Consider the following 20,308-nt stretch of genomic DNA (forward strand, 5'->3'; position numbering starts at 1 on the left):
ATTCAACTACCAAATATTCTGCTGCTTATGTTGACCAGGCCTGAGAAGGAACCCTAATGGGCCTGAAGAGCAAGCAACTTCAAATGACTGAAACAACTCTTCCAGAGTAATTTGATTTAAAAGCAATGAAGCCTATACCTGTTGGTAGAGGCGCTCCCAGTAATCCTGCGTCATGAGGCGGAACAAGGAGAGAAAGGCCCAGCCGAAAGTATCGAAGCTTGTGAAGCCATGGTCGGGATTCTCTCCAACCTTCAGACATACATATGATGGTGGACAGGAGCTACAAACAATAACTTTTTTAAGTGATAAAAGTCTCCAACATTTAAATATTAAGAGGAATCACAACATTACATAGGAGCATTTGGAAACGTGAAGATTTTTCTTCTAAAACACAGCTCCTGTTTCCATGATAGTGTCAGCTTTGAACTGTGGCAAATGATGAGATCTCACCATTTATCACAGTTGAAAGCCGGTAATTTTTAGATCTCACCACACAGGGGCGCATTCACCAATGTTCAGTGCACAAAAATGATGGACAAGGTCACATGGTGGTCACTGTGGGCCACACAGTGGAGGCTGGTGGCTCCGATATCAGTGGGGTGGTGAATCCACTCCGGGTTTCAATCAGAACCGGTCAGAACTCTAAACTCCTTTACAGTTCTGAATGAAATCTGGAGTGGATTCACTGCCCCACTGACATTGGGGCCACCAGCCTCCGCTGGGGCCACATGAGAGAGAAAAAGAGGACGGTCGGGCAGAAATCAGATTTGGAAGAGGAACAATTCTTTCCCCCTGCTTACTCTGCTGTTACATGAATTATCAATTGTTGTCCTTTCTACTCAGTGGAAATCTACATTCAGCAGGTTTCCCTGAATGACCAAAAGAAGCAGAAAGATTTTTAACATATAAAATGCACAATAATTAAGTACACTTACCCACCATCTGAACCATTGCGACACAATAAAACATCTTCAGTGCCATTCTTAATTTTGTAGTTTTCTGCAAAAGAAAAAAAATGGGGGGAGCTTAGTAAATATGGGTTGGGTTCCCAAATAGTCAGTTGTTATGCCAAGCTGTTATTTTTGATTAGCAATATTAGGGGCTGAAAACCAAGTCAGCTTCTGATGTACCAAATTTTGTTCTGGCCCTGAATTTCCAGATTCATCCAGCCTCCCTTCTCCTTGTTCCCAACACACCATTTTCTTCCTAACTCCACCCTAGGAGATGAGTCTTTTTTAAATCAAAAATTTGCAACATACCTTTATACAGGCAACTAGCTACCATACTACTGCATTTTCCCCTCATCTCAAAACCTCCTGCAGCTATAGACACAGAATGTGACACTGAATGGATACCTACCAGCTCTTTATCTTCAACACTGCATCAACATAAAGTAGTTAGTGTGCTTTTAAATGGGAGTTTTAACCATGTTGGGGTTGGATCCAATACCTTGGATGTGCTCGGTTTCATTCCACCCACCCCATTCACTCCTATTGGAAGCTAACTGGGCCCCTTTAATAAGTCTCAAATTTTATTAAAAACATAATTGGGGTGGGGTTGAAATACCACAGATCTGTTGCTTTATTGTAGTAAAATATATGGAATATATTGGAATATATATTCCAATATATTGGAAGTGGCACAGTATAGAAAGAAAGTTTTACATATTTTTATACTTCATGCACAGGCATAGCAGGATAATAAACAAAACTCCTCCGTGATCGTATATATGTTTATTTTGAAATTTATAAAGTTCTTGGTATCTTGGCATTATCAATGCATTGCAGAGCAAGACCCGCAGGTTACAGAACTTCTGTGTGGTTCTTCCCAGTAAGAAGAAAGAGCTTCTGTGAATTATATTGCTAATGAGTTAATATTTTGCTTCAGTTACAATGTCATCATTCCTGGAAGTACATTTGTGAATCTGAAAGTAAGATTCCAATAATTCTTCAACAGAAACCTACCATGGCAGACATCCAATAGCAATATATCCATTCAGATGGGTAACAATAAGACATGGCAGTAATTTCTGCCTTGTTTGCTAAGGCCCACTTCAAAGCTGGAGGCAAAAGGTGCAATAAATCCATTATTCTGCAAGGAGCTGAGGAGAACATCTACCTTTATTAGTGATGAATGTCTCATACGAAGGCAATTTCTGTTCACCTAGAAAATATGTTTCATTGGGATACTCTGTTGGTTTGCTCTGGTTGCTAAATTCTGTGTAGTTCTTGACACATTTGTGTCTCAAATGTCCCTTAAAGAGTTGGAGGCCAATAAGAGCAAAGACACTCAGGCAGAAAACAGTCAGAATCATAACATCTGCAAGTTTCTTAACAGACTGGATAAGGGCACCTACGATGACCTTCAGACCTGGAGAGGGGCAAAAAAATGAATAATACATGAATCCCAAAATCAAAATTCGTACAGAACCATTTGTGAGAGCCAGTGTTACGGTTACTATTTGTTCATATTTCTGATGAACTATTTATATTTTGGTAGTGCTGATGATATTAAGTGGAAAGAAAACCTATGATGGATGCAGCTTGGGGGAAGGCACAATTGTCTGAAAGATGGTTTTTATAATGACATTCATTATATTTAATAAACAAAAAATTTATGAGTCACACCAACTCTGAAAGCTGAAATTGCTGTGAAGGATAATAAGTGAATATAGTGACCCATGGGCATTAAGTGTGCTGTTTTTCAACCTCTGTATTTAAAAACTGAAATAATTAAATAATGTGATTAGATGCCCAGGTTTGTGCGATGGCCACTAGTAACAAAAAGTCCCTTCATGTCCTCCTTGTTTTGTCCCACCAATGGGATAAACAGCCGGACTGTCTATAATTTGCCATATTAAATTCTCTCCATCAAATTTTTCACTGTGCATTAACAATATACTGTCCTTCCATTTTTGAATTCTGGATATTGTTCAGACTGCCACGAGTGTAGGATTTGCCACCATTTTCAGCTTGCATCTTTTATTTGGTTACTGATGTGCAGCAGCACACATGAGCACGTGTGGAGTAATTAGTCACAGCTCAAAAAGGAGTGTTGATGTGGTCAGCCAACCATGGTTTTGGAACTCCTTTCCAAAGGATATATTTCATTGAGTTTATAATGCTTAGAGCAAACCCATTGAAATCAAAAGAACAAATTAGTCATGACTTACTAACATCCCATTAATTTCAACAACTCTACTCTAAACATGACTAAGTCTGTATCCAACCCAATGACTGCAGTTTTGAAATGTTTGGATTGATTGTTTTGTACATGTTATCAGCTGCTTTAGGCTTCCTTTCACAGGGAAATGTAGGGTACAGTTATTAGAAGACCATATAGTAGTCATTACCGGGAGTATTTTGTATCAGCTTTGCCTTATGTGCCAACTGTCACCTTTCATGGAGAAACCAGACCTGGCTTCTGTCATTCCAAATTAGACTACTGCAATGTGGTCTATGTGGGGCTGCCCTTGAAGACAGTTCAGAAGATTCAATGGATTAAAAATTAGGCTTGCAGAGTTTTGACAGGAGCCAGCCAATCAGATCATATTAATCCAATGTTGAACCAGCTACATTGGTTGCCAGTTTGTTTCTGGGTTCAGTTAAAAGTGCTCGTTTTGACCTTTGAAGCTCTAAATGGCCTGGAACCAGAATATCTCACCTTTCTCCTTCAGGGCTTGCCCATCTACTTCATTCTTCTGAGACCCTTCTTCAGCTCCCTCTACCATCAGAAATATGGCAACTGGGTGCATGAAACAGGGCCTTTTCAGCAGTAGCTCCCAACATTCAGAACAGCCTCCCAAAAGAGGTCCGCCAGTCCCAATCACTGCTCACTTTTAGAAGACAGCCTTATTCCAGCAAGGTTTTGCAGAGTACCACCTTTTAAGGTATTTTAGGGCGCAATCCTACCTATGAAGGTACTTGGCAGCCTCCAAACTCAAAGGCTGCCGACTATCCAATGTGGAGTGGCTGGAGCATGAAGGCAATCTTGGCCTCCGGTCTCTAGCCATCCTGCATTTCTGCGAGACAGGTGATTTCGCCCGTCCAGCAATGGCGCTTCGGAGCAGGAGGGAAGGAGGCTGGGGCGGCCATAGGAAACGTCATATGGCCGATGCCCCAGTCTCCTCCTCTCCCCCAGGAAGCCCCCTTTTTCTGTCTCCATGCTCCGTTTCTGGGAGCAGAGACATAGCCATAGCTGGCTACGAGGGTAGGGAGTGCTGTTTCTGGGCTCCAAGGCCCGAGCCCTGTTTCTGACCTCAGAGCCCAGAAACCAAACAATCCTATGTCCCCCCAGATGCTGTCTAGGGCCATAGGATTGCTCTCCCCATGAAATTAGGGCCCTCTTGATTAGACAGGCTTTCAACCTGCTTCTGTTTTTTATTGCTGATTAGCTTTATCTTGCTTTGTTGTTTTCATCTATTCTCAGGGCTGGCCCGATTATTAGGCAAACAAAGGCAGTTACTTCAGGCACCGGATCTGATTGTCATGAAAGGGCAGCAAACTTTGAGTTATTCAATATATTATCATAGTTTTACTGCCAAGGAAGGAGAGAGGCACTTGTGATATTTTTTGTCGTGCCAAAATAACTTGATCAGCCTTGGGTACTATGCACCTTGATTGGGAGGGGTGGGTGAGGGGTGGGATTTGCTGCTCCACATCAGTGTGGTGAGAGCCAGTGTGGTGCAGTGGTTAGTGTGTTGGACTGGGAGCCAGGGGATCTGGGTTCAAGTCCCCACTAGGCCATGAAGCTCACTGGGTGACTTTGGACCAGTCACAGACTCTCAGCCCAACCTACCTCACAGGGTTGTTGTTGTGAGGATGAAATAGAGAGGAGGAGGATTATGTATGCCGCCTTGGGTTCCTTTGAGGAAAAATGGCAGGATATAAATGCAATAAATGAATGAATGAATGAATAAATAAATAATCAGGCAGCAAAATGATTTGGACCGGCCCCATCTACTCTTGTTTTATGTGTTTGTTTATTTCTATACACTGTGTTTGCTTATATATTTGTTTATATCAGATTGATATGCTATTGATGTTAGTTTCTTTGAGTGCCTAGTGTGGAAAGATGGGATATACATACTATATGGGGGGAGCAAATCTATGGTTGCTAGTCAGCAGCTAGACAGCCATAGGATATCTTGGTTTTCTGGTTACCGACTTCAGAGCCTGGAGAACTGACCGTCCCCCGCTTCCGCGCTGCCCTGCACTCCGTGCTCCAAAGAGAAGCATGGAGCAACCAAAACAGAGCATTCCAGGGGGCGTTCCAAGGCGGGGAAGGCAGAAATGCCAGTACTGTACAACACATCCTATGTGTCATCCGGCAGCCTCCTCCCCCACTGCGCCTCCCCGCGGCTAGACAGCCAATTTCAGAGGGAACGATCCCCTCCGTGCTTCTCCTGGCCTGCACTGGATAGGCAGTCGCCTCCGAGTTCGGAGGCAGACACCTATCCCCACAGGTTTGAGCCCTAAATAATTCAAAATTTGCTGCCCTTTCAGGACACCCCAAACCGGCTGCCTGTGGTAGTTGCCTTTCTTGCCTAAAGGCAGTGCACTAGAATGCACCTGTCCCCACTCAGAAATTTACTTTGAGAGATCCAGGGAGTCAAACCTGGCAAATGACAACTCTAACACCCCATGCTAACAAAATGTTAACAAGGCATCCCGCATATGTGCCTAGAAGGCAAACTAGGGACAGGTATAACAGGGCTGTCTCTGATAAATGAAGACTATTGAAAAATACGCATCTGATATGCCAGTGAACCATGGAGCTGAACTAGAGCAAATGCATTCATACAACCATCAGAAATTACTTATCGATTTTCATACCTGGGATGATGGAAATTGTTTTTAAAGCTCTCAGCACCCGGAACATCCGAAGAACTGAAACATTGCCCAGTTCAATAAACTCTCCCACGTATCTGTAAAATCAAAATGTGACAAAAGAGAGTTTGTGAGAGGCAAAAAGGTTCCTTGGCATACACATTCCCAGGGAGCTCAGGAATGTTGCTCTGTGGTAAAAATATGCTTTTGGGTGGTCACAGCAGCCCTGAGAAGGGCTGCATTGAGTTCTCACTCTTATATAGGCCCCTTTTCAGGGCGGGGGCAGATTTTAATTCAAAATTTTGTGTTTCCATTCTGCTCAGAGTTCAGAGTCAAGTCTAACATTAAGTACTGTAAATTGGTATCTGCATGGGAGAGGATTTTGGAGGGGGATGCACATGATGATAAATTTGTAATGCCCGTTTTAGCAGCTGCAGTCAAATCTTTGTGAGGAAATTGGTCAAACCAGCAACTCTTCAACTGCAGGCTTATAAAAAGTAAACACTGTCACTTACGCCATCACAATAACACTGAAATCCAGCCAGTTCCATGGGTCTCGAAGGAAAGTGAACTCGTTCAAGCAAAAGCCTCTTGCCAATATCTTGATTAGACATTCAAACGTGTAAATGCCAGTGAAAGTGTACCTGGGAAGCAAAAGTGTCCAGAGAATCAAGGTCAACACAGAAAGCATATTAAAAAAACAAGCATATTAACCTAGCTTACCCCCAATGCGTTCAATTTTAAGGGTGCAACCCTATATATGTTTAGACAAAGTCCTACAACTCCCAGCACTCCCCAGGAAGCATGATTGGCTGGGCAATGCTGGGAGTTGTAGGACCTTTTTCTGTCTAAACATGCAAAGGATTATGCCTTAAACCTATGCCAATGTACCAGTTCCATATAAATGAATAAAAAAGTGAGCTTTCATGTTGTCAAAATTTGGTCCCATTCTGTCTCGAGACAATAAGAGGGATTAAACAGCTGTTAAAATGTCCGGGGATGGGGGGAGGAATCTATCTATCTATCTATCTATCTATCTATCTATCTATCTATCTATCTATCTAATCTATCTATCTATATTTAAAAACTACCTGTGTTTTCAGTTCCTTGTGCATTTTGAGATCGCTGTTCTTTCCCTCCAGGGGTTTAGATTATGAATTTAAAATAAGACAGTTAGAAGGTGCCTGTCCACTCGACACAAGAGACCAGAAAGGTTCCTCTTCAAGTAAGTTAAGACTGCAAGATCTGCTCAACCCAAACACCCCCGAGATGGTGACAGATACAAAATGAACAACTAAAAAAGTAAAAATTATTCCATCAGATGCAGTGGAGGCTTGTGGCTCCGATGCCAGCGGGGCGATAAATCCGCTCTGGGTTTCAGTCAGAACTGGTCAGAACTCTAAAGGAGCTACAATGTCAGTGGGGCAATGAATCCACTCTGGGTTCCAGTTAGAACCGGTCAGAACTCTAAAGGAGCTATGATGTCAGTGGGGCGATGAATCTGCTCTGGGTTTCAGTCAGAACCGGTCAGAACTCTAAAGGAGCTCTGATGTCAGTGGGGCAATGAATCCACTCTGGGTTCCAGTCAGAACTGGTCAGAACTCTAAAGGAGCTCTGACTGGTTCTGACTGAAACCCAGAGAGGATTCACCACCCCACTGACATCGAAGCCACCAGCCTCCACTGATCAGATGACTTCTCTAGTAAATAATACAGGTAGGCATTTACCAAGATTAGTTTAGTGGGAGTCAGTCGCTGAGGAGAAATTTGCCCGATGTGTGTGCATGTGGTCAGGCCCAACAGGTCAATGGCAGAGCATACCAGGAGACCCAGTCCTTGGTATCTCTAGTCAGGTGTGTCTTTATGTAGCACTCTGGGGAAATACCTCAGGGGAGCCACAGTCAAAGCCAATATTGGGCTAGATTGACTGAAGGTCTGACTCAGGACTTTTCTACACAAGACTGTGTTAATCCACTACATCTACTTCCAGTTCTGTCACAGAATTTGGATCTGAGCACTACATGAGGAACATTTCCTTTCCTGCTTTTCTGCTACATACCCTCTAGGTGGTGCTTTGGTATAGTGGAATAGCACAAATACACAAGAGGCAATTGTGCTTTCTTTTGCCATCAAAAATAATATCCCATTTTCCCTGCTCTAGAAAAACACACACAAAACCTCGTGGAAAGTGCTGTTTACAAACAAGCGAAACTGGAAGGCACAATGGAATGACATTGTCTAAAGACCCTGTAAACAACCATAAGCAGGAAATGACAGGCCACAACAAGTGCCTCATGTACAAAAGCTCTCAGTATAAGGCAGTGTCATATGATCAGTAAGCCAAGTGTAGCAGAACTTTCTTCATTGCATGGGTGGATGCTGAATACTAAAGAAAACCAGCTTCCCCTGTGATTGCATTCTGCCAACCATAGAAAATAGTTGTCTGTAACCATTCCAAGATAAAGGAAGTCCAGTCTAAAAGAAACTCTCAGTCCTTACATGGGGCACAATTTCCCATAGTTTGCCCTGCATCAGGTTTCTTTGACCTACAATTTTAGAAGAATATGGTCAGATTGGAGAATATGGACCAAGAAATAATATCAGAGCTACTTACTCAACGTACTTGCTGGAGGAAGTTTCATTGTTGCTGGGCTGCGATGATTCCGAAAGAGCCATGAAGACGCAATTAGTGAAAATAGTCACCATGATAAACATGGTGAACAATGTAAGTAATAGGAGTTAAGGAAAATAACAGTCTGCAAACATAACACTAAAATTTGTCATGGATTCTCAGCATCGAATGCCATGGTGTTCCTTCTCATTTTGATTTAGTGTTGACTTATCGTAGAAAGCAACTATTGCCCACATACCATTGTCACATATGTATGAACTCTGGTTGCTGGGTAATCGAAAAGTGCAATAAATAAATAAACAAACAATGAATGAATGAATGAATGAATGAATGAATGATGGGGCAGCCCTGCATGCCCCCCAGTGAGGAGTTACGTGTTCTCCAGATGCCAGGACGCCTCATGCATCTCTCCCTGAGGTCGAAGGCACTGCCTCGGCAACAGATGTCCTAAGCAAGTATGAAAGAAGAAAAAGCAAGGCTGTTCTTAATGTCAAGGATATGAATGTACCAAAATCTTTATTGTCATGCGTCTGATTGGATGAAAAGGGCTAAAGATGTACAAAGCCCGTGTGGCTGTAAATCGGAAGATGGCTTTCCCTTTGTTCAATACCATAAATGTCTGTTGAGGGGGGGAAAAAAACATTGACTGGAAACATTATTATATGACCACTGATGCATCATGCAGTGCGCTCTGTTCCCCAAATGTATCATCATATATACTACTCCATTGTGATGTCAATTTTCTGAGCACCGTTCCTTAAGTTGCCACTACAGCACCATCCACAAATCAGAGGGGAGAGACCAGCAGGCTTGGGGGGAACACCCATGTGTGCATGATCTGTAGGAGGGAAAAAATGAAAGGGAAGATTGGAGGGGGGGGGGCACCGAGGATCTCTCCCTCCCCACATTTCTAAGGAGGAGGAGGGAGCAGAATGGTAGGTAGCAGAAACCTGGGAACTGCACCCAGGGAGAGGAATTGCTGGATTTAAGTGTCATGAGAGGCCATGGAAGGTGTGTCATCTGACGTCTTGACAGTCTCCTAGGTGGCAGGGGAGAACTCCTGGCAAAGAAGATGGTTGCAGAGCAGGAGGGCTATCTATAGACTGTGGGGAGAGGAAAGTGGTTGGGTAGTTTGAAGTTCCTATTACTGGGTGGCTCAGCCTGAGGGCTCCGTCACACTGGGCTTTTATCCTGTGATTGAGATGGCTCCTTCACAGAAGTTTGTGGGCTCTTTACAGGATGCCCTGACCGTCCAAGGTGTCTCCTGCACTAAATGCCCTTTCTTCCATTTTTAAATAGATTGTAGATAATGAGCTATCAAATTTACCCCATTGTGTTCTGCTTGATTTCCCTCCATGAAAAGAAGAAAAGGGGCAAGAAGAGGAGTGAGACGAGATCAATGAAAGATAATGGAAAACTCAGATACGGGAGGAGGAGGGGGGAGGGGTGGGGGAGAAGGAGTGATCCTTCATCTAAAACAGAAGCAGAAAGCCCTGTTTTAAACACAGCATTTTAGGCTGGTGTAGAGATGCCCTGAGTGGGTCAGGGGGAGGGGCAGAAGAAAAGAATATCTTACCTAGCAGCAATGGCATGTGGCTGGGAAGCTGCCACTTTGAATTGCTTGCAATGACCTGGAGCAATGGTATGCTGGGCACATGTGGGAAATCCAAACGGGGTTTTGCAGCTCCAGCTGCCAGGCACAGAGGGAACCAGGGCAGGCATCAGAACCAGTGTTTTTCCCAGGGCAGAGGGTCCCCAGTGGCTTCCTGAGCTCAGTTATAGTAGTGAAAACAAATTCTTGGCCTGAACATGTGCTTAGAGGCACCCTGTCACTTAAGTGAGAAGGATCTTGGAATTGTTGTAGATCACAAGCTGAATATGAGCCAACAATGTGATGTGGCTGCAAAAAAGGCCAATGCTATTTTGGGCTGCATTCATAGAAGCATCGTTTCCAAATCCGGGGAAGTACTAGTTCCCCTGTACTCATCTGGTTAGGCCTCATCTGGAGTACTGTGTCCATTTCTGGGCATCACATTTTAAGGAGGATGCAGACAAACTGGAGAGGGTTCAGAGGAGAGCAACAAAGATGATCAGGGGACTGGGAACAAAGCCCTATGAAGAGAGACTGAAAGAACTGGGCATGTTTAGCCTTGAGAAGAGAAGACTGGGGGGAGATATGATAGCGCTCTTCAAGTACCTGAAAGGTTGTCACGGAGAGGAAGGCCAGCATCTCTTCTCGATCATCCCAGAGTACAGGACACGAAGAATGGGCTCAAGTTACAGGAAGCCAGATTCTGGCTGAACATCAGGAAAAACTTCCTGACTGTTAGAGCAATACGACAATGGAACCAATTCCCTAGGGAGGTAGTGGGCTCTCCCACACTGGAGGCTTTCAAGACAAGGCTGGACAGCCATCTGTCAGGGATGCTCTGACTTGGATTCCTGCATTGAGCAGGGAGTTGGACTCGATGGCCTTGTAGGCCCCTTCCAACCCTACTATTCTATGACTCTATGATAATTCTACATGTATGTCTGTCTTCCTTCTTCCCATGCCTCCCCTTTGCATCTGGCTCTGGTTGGTGGAACTCAACACTCTAGTAAAAAGCAAAGTAGATCTGTAATACTGATGTCTGCTCATCTTTCCCCCCTGCCCCCACCCCCCGACACCCACTACCAATCCTCACTTCCTCTACCCAGGCAGACACAGTCTTAACAATACCAAAGGGGAAACCTTGAAGTTAATAAAGCTAGCAAACACTAAAACACACACACATCTCTCCACCTTTCCACTTAAAATCACCTTGGGTAGTATCTAACGTTACTCCTACACAGAGTAGACCCAGTGAAATAAATAAGACTTAAGTTAGTCACAACTACATTAAGCCCCATTCATTTCAATGGGTCTACTCTGTGTAGGGCCAACATTGGCTGCTAGCCCTTGTTTCTTTCAGAAAAGTCCAGTCACTACATCCACATTTTTCTTTCTCACACTAATGAACCCAGGGAGTCCCAGACAAAATGGCTTCACCTTATGATCATCATAGTAGGGATCAAGATCCTCAAGGGGTTCTCCAATGAGCTCTGGGGGAGGGTTTCCATAGAGGGCAGGCAACTTTTGGAATGCCTGTATGTCACGCTGAGGACGGAGCTTCTCCTCTGTGGAGGGGCCCTCCACTTCTTTCTTTGCCGCAATGCGTTTCTCAATGGCAGCCAAGGATTCTGGAGTGAAGCGGCGGAAGTTGTTAGCACCCAACAATGTCAAGTCAGCCATCTTTGCATCCTTCTCATTCCTCTCCTTGAGCCAAAATTTCCCCTTGCTGGAAAATTCACACTGGAGCTACAAGGGAACTGGCCACACCATTGCAAGATGCTCTCTCTGAACAGTTAAAAAGGAAAAGCCAAGCATGAAATGACAAGATAGGAAAACCAATGCACATCCTAAATACACAGGAAATGGCTTTAATGTTAACCTGGCGTAGAAAGGACACATTCATTTACCATCTAATGAAACAAATGCAACCGTTCATTCTCAGAAATCTTGTCATTATTCATATTTGGGAATCTAGAATATTTCCCAATGCAAGCAAAAGTTCAGAGAGAAAAATATGGCTTCATAAATGAACCAATTCAAATCCCAACAGTACTTTTGAAAGATCTGGTTTGATCTCAACCAGTTTCAGCTCAGTCACATGTGGCAGTACAGTTCAGCCTGAGTTGTACCTGATTCAGAAGAGATAAAAGGAAGTACTTCACACACAATGCATAATTAAGGACGCAACTCCTTTCAAGCCCCACAGCAGGACTTCAGGGTAATCATGCAAAAGACTGTGCTGTATCTTTTGAAAGATATGGTGATGGCTAACAGCTTAGATTGCTTCAAAAGGGGCTGAATAACACCACTGAGCTTTTTTAGATGAGGCTTTTTAACCTTCATTTTTTAGATAAGAGCCAGCATGGAGTAGTTTTTAGAGTATTGGACTGTGAGTCAGGAGATCTGAGTTCTAGTCCCCACTCGGCCATGGAAACTCACTGGGTGACTTCGGGGCAGTCACAGACTCTCAGCCCAACCTACTTCACAGGGTTGTTGTTGTGAGGATAAAATGGAGAGCAGCAGGATTATGTACGCCGCCTTGGATTCCTTAAGAGGAAAAAAGATGTGATACAAATATAATAAATACATAAATAATAAACCCGCTAGTTCTGCTTCTGGATTCTTCGCAGGATTAAGATCAGACCTGTATATACAGGCTTTTTTCCTTTCCTGCCTTACCATCCCTTCAGCTACCTAACCTCTAGGTGGCGCTGTGATATGGTGGAAGAAAATGGAATAATGCAACTGCACTGGTGGAGAGTTGTGCTTTGTTTCCTGATTCCAAAAAAAAGGACATTTTCCCTCCACCGCCTCCCACCAGAAAACTGGTTGGAAAACACAGGAGACAAACTGGGGGGTCATAACATCATCTAAAAGACCTGTAAACTACCATGAGTGGGGAATGGTGAGCACACAACCAAAGCCTCATCTAGAAAAGCTGATGGTGGCTCTATAGAGGCCTTGTAAATAAGCCCACAAAAATTACTAGCTTACAAAAATACTTGACTGGCCTGCTGGGGACTGGCAAAGGAGGGACAGAGAGCTGCGTTGCTATGTTGGGTGCAGAGGAGGAGGCTTCTCTCCTCCAGCAGCCCGCTTGGTTTCTATGATGGGTGTAGCGGATGAATGGAGTGCTGCATCTCTCCTCTGCCAGCCCACTCATGGAATTCCTGGTCACCTAAGGCTACCAGGCTAGTGCTTAAGTGCAAGACTGCTGCTCTTAGCTATGATCACTATGCAGAACCTCCATGTTGAAAGGTAGCATAGTACCAAATACCAGTAGCTGGGAAGCAAACAGTAGGGAAGGGTAGATGCCTCCATTTGGCAGCTTTGGATAGAAAGCTTTTATTATTAGATTATTGTATTTACTGTATAGTGTAATCCCTGCCCTGGAAAGGTCTTTGAAGGATAGGGTAGAAATCCTCAAAAGGAATAAAGAATATATTATCATCAAATGCCAATAGAATTTTCCACCATTAAAATTGTAGTTGATCACACCACCCATTAAGGGTGCAATCCTATGCATGTTTAGACAGAGAAAAGGCCTACAGCATAGAGTTGTAGGCCTACATTCTCCAGCATAGCTAACTGGGGAATGCTGGGAATTGTAGGCCTTTTTTCTGTCTAAACATGCATAGGATTGCACCCTAAATCATTTAAGGCTGCCCTTCCATGCCCCATTAAAACCAAGGGGACAACTCCCATTGCTCTGAGCAGCGCCAGGCCGCTGAGACTGGCTGCCATTTTTATTTCCCATAATGGCCTTCACATGATGCTCTGGGAATTGTGGGAAATAAAGACGCAGCCCTCAGCCACCTGGCTGCTGCCTTGGATTGTGATGCTTGCCTGCCTTTGACTTTGTATGTGCTTCTGGCCTCTGCAGCTCTCTGCTGCTGCCTCAGAACTTGACTTCCTGCCTGGCAGGAATGCTACACTTGTCTCTAGCCCCTTGTTCCTGGTCTGCCTGATCCGGTGCCTGAATTCCTGCCTGTCTGTGACCATGTCTGTTGCCCTTCCGCTCCTTGCAGGTCTGTGACCAAACTGAACCCAAGTTGCATCCTGTCTGATCCCTATCCCCAAAATAGGTTCAGCACTTTGGACAGCTCCTTTAGAGGTCTGGCTGGTTCTGACTGGAACTCAGGATGGATTCACACCCACACCGAAACCATCAGCCTCCACTGATTCTGTCTCGGAAGAGCTAGGCCGAGGCTTGGCACCTAGGAATGAGTGCCAAAACGAGAAGGCTGAAAAGGAAAGGAAAACTGGGAGAGGAAATGGACACAAAACAGACCTGGGCATGAGAGCAGCTACAGGAAGGAGAAAGAGTAAAAGCCACTCACTGAATTGAAATATCAAGCCAGATCTATGGCAACAGACTTCTAGTTGTCTTGCAGCTGAGGCTCTGGTAAAAGCACCTTATATATTTATTATATTTATACTCTGCCTCTCCTCCAAGGAGCTCGAGGTGGTGTATCTGGTCTCCCCCTGCCCTGTTTTATTCTCACAACAACCCTGTTTGACAGGGCTGGCCCTGCCATTAGGGAGAGTGAGGCAGCTGCCTCAGGCATCAGATTTTGGGAGAGGTTGGGGAGGGGCAGCAAGATGTTGGAGGGTGAGTATCACACAGCCTGCCCTGTACCCCCTAAACTACCCTGCCTCCCTCAGATGTAGTATAGGCAGCCAGCGCTGGAGTAAGATTCAACTGCCCATGAGGGAAAGCACCATCTTGTTTTGCCTCAGGCAGCAAAATAGCTTGGACCAGCCCTGCTGTTTGATAGGATAGGATGAGAGACGATGACTGCCCAAGATCATCCAGTAAGCTTCACAGCTAAGTGGAGATTTGAACCCTGGTCTCCCCAATCCTAGTCCAACACTCTAACCACTACACCACACTGGGTCTCCTTAATGAACCACCACATATGTGAAGATAACTAGGGCAGGCTACGCTCAGGGTACCTTTCCCTTCTGAGGCTAGCTTGTGACTACAAGGACCAGGAACCTTTCTAGGGTAGCACCTAGGACTGACTTAGATGAAAGGTTGTAGGCTGGGCAAAAATTTTCAGCAGCAGTGAAAATGTCTTATCTTTTGGAAACTGCTCCAAAATGGGATGAAAGTGTTCACCCATTTAAAGTGAGGATAATGCTAATCCAGGAAGCATTGTCCTCACTCTGAGTTGGCTTTGTGATGTTGTTACAGAGCCAGAGCTAACCATGATATCATCATGTTCGCTATGTGATCCCTGATTAGCTGGGATTGCAATTCCCAGGGAGTAGACCCATTAAAAAAAAATGGTATCAAAGCAGTTGCAAATCCAGAGCAAAAAGGCAGTGAGCATGAGAGGTTTGGTAACTATTCCCCACTTACTACCACCCGAAAGCACTTTCTTAGAGAGGTTCACCGAGTTGCAGAATGTTGTTGCTCTGGTTGCAGAATTTGCGTTTCCTTTCCTTTGTACACACACACACCCCTGCCGAGTGCAGGGTACACCAGTCCTGAATATATCCTGTTCCAAACACAGCAAAAGCAATCTTTTGAGATTTACTGCTCTTCTTATTGTTCAGGATAAATGAGATGGGGTGAGGGTGAGCAGGAAAGCTAGTTCTGAATTATGTATGGATTGATATCACTCCTTCACAGGGCACAGAGGGAATATGGTAATTGCTCATATGCACCCTTTGCCAAACTGTGCAGACACTCTCCCCTTAGCAGCCATGGTGCTTCTTTCCAAACATGCTCAGCGGCGAAGAGTCACAATTTTGTTTTGAGAATCCAGTGACCTGCAGAATCACGTTATTTTTCTCTGAGCATCCACACGGTTGCTGTGCAGGTATGGAAATTTAATCCCTGATGCAGAATGCAATGGCCTGAGAATCTTAGTGTGAGATAGATAGATAGATAGATAGATAGATAGATAGATAGAGGTAGAGATAGAGATATATACATACATACATACATACATACATACACTGATAACAACAACTAATGGCATGATCCATCTTGCAGGCATATTTCTACACCAGTGCAGAGTTGTGTACTCATGGGGGTAGCCCTATAGGACACATAGAGTAGGACCCAATAGGGGCTGTGCATGCGTGCCCAGCCCAGCCCAGCCCTGGTCTGCACTCTGCACACATCCAGCCCCGCCAGCCCAGGTCCACTTGCGGCCCCGATATAGCGCTTCCAGGAGCAAAGACCTGAAACCAGCAAAAATGCTCGTTTCTGGAAGGGGTGAGACCTGTTCCTTCCAGAAGCAAGCATTTCGCTGGTGTCAGGCTTGCCCAGCCCCAGAAGCAGTATATCACGGCTGCGATTGGACCCGTGCTGGCGGGGTCATGTGTGCGCAGACTGGAGTTGGTGGGGCTGCCTGCTCATGCATGGCCCCTGATGGATACTACCTGTAATATGCACCTGTTGTCACATCTGCCTGCCTCTGTGCTGAGATCATCTGTGCAGACTCTCCAGTTTAAGAACATCAGACAGGATGGGCAACTTATGGCTCTCCAGATGCTGGGCCTACAAATCTCATTGTCCCTCTCTCCATTGGCTGTGCTGGATCACACCAAAACACCTAGTTTCCCACTGTGGCCAACCAGAAGCCTCTGGGCAGGCCACAAGCAGGACGTGAGGGCAAACGCCCCCTCCCACTGTTCATCCCCGGCAACTGACAGCCCCTCCTGCCTCTGAATCTGGAGGCTGCATATCCAGTCTTCCCCAGGCTGGCGCCCCCCAGTTTGGGGAAATATGATGTGATATTTGTTCATGTATTTGTTTATTCGTGGAGAATTTGAAGCTGCACAGCGCTATGCAAAGCATTAAAAATAGTGCTGTGCTGAGAATGTCTCCCACATTTTTTTTTACCATTCGCATTCAACTTGATAAAAAAGAAATTGCTTTCGAAAAGAAATTTGAAGGAGAAGAACATTTTGAAGGAATTCTCATGGTCTGGGGTTGGGTTTCTTGAACTTGCTTTTCAAGAAACCCAACCTTTTTCCTTAGGAGGTGGCTGAAGAGCGTGTGCAAGTGTCTTTCATTGTACAATCATCTCTCCAGCAGCCTGTAGCCTCCTTGGCTTCCCACACCTCAATTAAGGCCCAGGGAAAGGCATCATGAGGTAATTCCTCCCATGCGGCTTTTTCAGATCAGGAAGCGCAGGCAGCCTGGAAGGCTGCAGAGCAATGAAGAGATGTGTAATAGAAAGTAAAGACACCCACCACCCTCAGCCACCTTGCAGTGATTAGGTAAGCTCAAAACCATCACAAAAATACATTATAACAGCCCCCATGAATGAGGCAGAACAATGGAGGCCTCTTTCATGGGGGAAGAAAACTTTCAGAAATTTAGCAGACAGATTTAGGCCCAGCACTATCTCCACCTCTTCCCTGGAGCTCCACACAAAACTGTCCCCCTCACAGCTCCATTGTGATGGATGCAAAATGGGGGCAAGCCTGCCAGCAAAGTAATTCTATTGCAGCTTGCAGTGGCAGCACACACCCCCCCCCAACCCCTTGAAAGAAAGAAAGAAGCTGTGCTGCAACCCTTGGCAATGGTGAGCCCTGCCTGTGGGAAACCTTTGAGAATTTCTCCTCCTCCTGGAGAAATTCGGTGAAATTGATTGTCCCTCCAGTTTCTCTGCCCACAAGTAGGGTGGAGAATCCTGAAAGGCCATTTGCGCACAGCTCTCATTAAAAATAAATCAGACTCTGCCTGCCAGGTTTATAATTGAAAGAACCCTTCCCCTACCCTCGACCCACATCTGCCTTCGGCCAGGCATTTGGCAACCATGTCCTGGAATGGGAGCCTTTTGAGCCTGCCAAAGGGGCCTCTGCTGCTCTCCAAGAATAGGTGTATAGCAGCCTTGCCCAGCCTGGAACCCTCCAGATGTGCTGGACTGCAACTCCCATAATTCCCAGCCAGCATGGCTACTGGGCATGCTGGCTGGGAATTATGGGAGTCGCAGTCCAGCACATCTGGAAGGCACCATGTTGGGGAGGGCTGGTGTGTAGGCTAATCTCAGTCAGAGAGAATGAAATGGCCAAGATCACGCTGCCCTTATACAAACCTATGGTGCGGCCACACTCGGAATGCTGTGTATAGTTCTGGTCACCACACCTAAAAAGGGGATATTGTAGAGTTGGAAAAAGTGCAAGGGCAACCAAAATGATCAAGTGGCTGGAGCAACTCCCCTATGAGGGGGGGTTACAACAGCTGGGATTGTTTAGTGTGGAAAAAAGGAGGGTAAGGGGAGACATGATAGAGGTGTATGAAATTATGCCTGGTGTGGAGAAAGTGGATAGGGAGACATTTTTCTCCCTCTCTCGTCATACTAGAAACCAATGGGGTCATCCCATGAAGCTGATTGGTGGGAGATTCAGGACAGATAAAAGGAAGGGCTTCTTCACACAGCACAGAGTTAAACTATGGCGTTCGCCACCACAAGTCGTAGTGATGGCCACAAATTTGGGTGGCTGTACAAGGGAGTTAAACAAATTCATGGAGGAGAAGGCTATCAATGGCTACTAGTCTTGATGGCTCTCTGCTACCTCCAGTATCAGAGGCAGTCAGCCTGTGTACACCAGTTGCTGGGATACATGGGCAGGAGGGTGCTGTTGCACCCATATCCTGTTTGTGGGTTTTCCATGGGCAAGTGGTTGGCCACTGTGTTAACAGCCGCAGAAGCACAAAACTGATGATGCGTTAGTTGTGAGGGCCACTTGAACAACAGAATTGATGGGGTGTAAAAGAATCAGTGGAGGCATGTGTCAGCTGAGGGAGTCTTCTGCTAGGAAACCAGACTGCTTCTCTTTTCAGAAGCACGGACAGGTTTTTGCTTGATCACAATAACTAGGGTTTGAGAAGACATTTTCCTGCAGGCGCATATAGACATGTAGGTACCTGTTTCACATGAAGCCCATGGCTTGGTCCACTTGCTTGAGCTATCTAGTTTGCATTATTAACTGCAATCCTATTCTGTTCAGATAGAAAAAAGTCCTACAACTCCATGGCTGGCTAGGGAATGCTGGGAGTTGTAAGACATTTTTCTCTCTAAAAGTGCATAGGATTATCCTTTTTCTGTCTAAAAGTGCATAGGATTATGGTGTGTTTTGAGGATGGATCGAAAAGAAGAAAGAGTGGAGTCGTGGAAGTGTGTGTGTGTGGGGAGGGTACTCCAAGAATAGGGAGCAGCAAGGGAGAATGTGTGGAATACACATTAGCAAACGTTCTTGATGTGCATAATTGATATAGGGTGCAGAAAGCAAGTTCTCCTGATGGAGTTATCTTGGTGCACATTTTTGACTTTCTTTTAAAACAGCACAGCATATCTCACCTTACAACTGCGGATGATTAAGGAATTCAGATGTTGCAAAGTCCCATATTAACTAACCCTATCTGTACTTCCTGGACTACTGTGCGGATTGGAACTTGGATATCCACCAGCTGTCACACTTACCAAATGTTCCAGCGCAGTTCTCATCTCCAAAAAATATATATCAAAATACATTTTAAAATGTTTTTTTAAGAGAATATGCATTTAGAAATACATAAGTCAATGTGTGTGGGTGTTTTGGTGCAGGTTAAAAAAAATATCTTAGATTAACGTGGAAATGGGAGAGAATGGAATTAGGAGTAAATGCATGGGAAAGTGACAGGGACCAGAAATAGAATGATTTGCCCATCCCTACCTACAATCTTAAAACCAGATGATATGTTAAAAAAAACAAACAGAAAAACAACAACAAGTACAGCAGACACAGCCATAAGATGAATCAGTGTGCTCTCTAAGAGCCCCCCAAACATCCCTCAAAAAGGTGGCCCTTACATTGTTGTTGAAAAGTTAAAGTACAATGTCGTACCTCCTCTGGAACATCATTCTATTGCAGGGATAAGCAATTGTGGGAATTGCCACCAAAATCTGGAGGCAAACCATTCCATAGGACTATTTAGTGCTAAAAGGAACAAATTTAGCTTGTTTGCAAGCTAAATGTGTGCCCTTTAGTGCTCCATAGCCACAGTTAAGTGCCATTTTGTTTATGCTTTTAAAAAAAACACCCTACATTTTGGGGTGTGTTGGTGGGGCAGAAGGAGGAGGCAGGGACCACATGAGACCTGGAGGCCATGTATTGCCCACCTCTGTTGAGGCTTGGGGTACAGCAGAAAAGACCTCCCTGTGAGTATATATTGAAGAAAGTCCTACCATAGATTTTACATCATAGGGAGGCATGTGGGTTTCATATGCAAGGAAATGCTGTCTCCAGTGCC

General features: G+C 44.9%; 2 protein-coding genes across 2 annotated transcripts in view; both read right to left on the minus strand.

Moving 5' to 3' along the window:
• The window catches only part of LOC146345196 (sodium channel protein type 5 subunit alpha-like), a 50,236-nt gene extending 47,907 nt beyond the window's left edge, over window positions 1-2,329 (minus strand). Inside the window, exons 1-3 of the mRNA XM_084859395.1 lie at window positions 2,119-2,329; window positions 936-999; window positions 139-280 (exon numbers count right to left, since the gene is read on the minus strand). Coding sequence (XP_084715521.1) covers window positions 139-280; window positions 936-999; window positions 2,119-2,314 — 402 coding nt within the window. The 5' untranslated portion in view covers window positions 2,315-2,329. The remainder of the gene's footprint in view (window positions 1-138; window positions 281-935; window positions 1,000-2,118) is intronic.
• A 4,010-nt stretch (window positions 2,330-6,339) lies between these two features.
• Window positions 6,340-11,730, minus strand: LOC146345197 (sodium channel protein type 5 subunit alpha-like). Its single transcript, XM_084859405.1, has 4 exons — window positions 11,488-11,730; window positions 8,960-9,078; window positions 8,442-8,552; window positions 6,340-6,472 (listed from the first exon to the last, which is right to left on the minus strand). The coding sequence occupies exons 1-4, from the start codon at window positions 11,728-11,730 to the stop codon at window positions 6,340-6,342; spliced, it is 606 nt and encodes a 201-aa protein (XP_084715531.1).
• Window positions 11,731-20,308: the final 8,578 nt, after the last annotated feature.

The sequence above is a fragment of the Heloderma suspectum genome, chromosome 5 (assembly GCF_057233095.1).
Source record: "Heloderma suspectum isolate Gila_16-S chromosome 5, 16-S_ref, whole genome shotgun sequence".
In the NCBI taxonomy this organism is placed as follows: Eukaryota; Metazoa; Chordata; class Lepidosauria; order Squamata; family Helodermatidae; genus Heloderma; species Heloderma suspectum.

Bases quoted from the DNA above. Each gene is read 5' to 3' on its own strand.
- LOC146345197 (XM_084859405.1), bottom strand. From the start codon at position 11,730: ATGGCTGACTTGACATTGTTGGGTGCTAACAACTTCCGCCGCTTCACT. The intron at 8,553-8,959 runs ATATCCTTGACA...CCTATTACTTAC, and splicing joins ATAAAGATTTTGGTACATTC to ATTGTTCACCATGTTTATCA. The intron at 6,473-8,441 runs GTAAGTAGCTCT...TTTGCTTCCCAG, and splicing joins TCCTCCAGCAAGTACGTTGA to GTACACTTTCACTGGCATTT.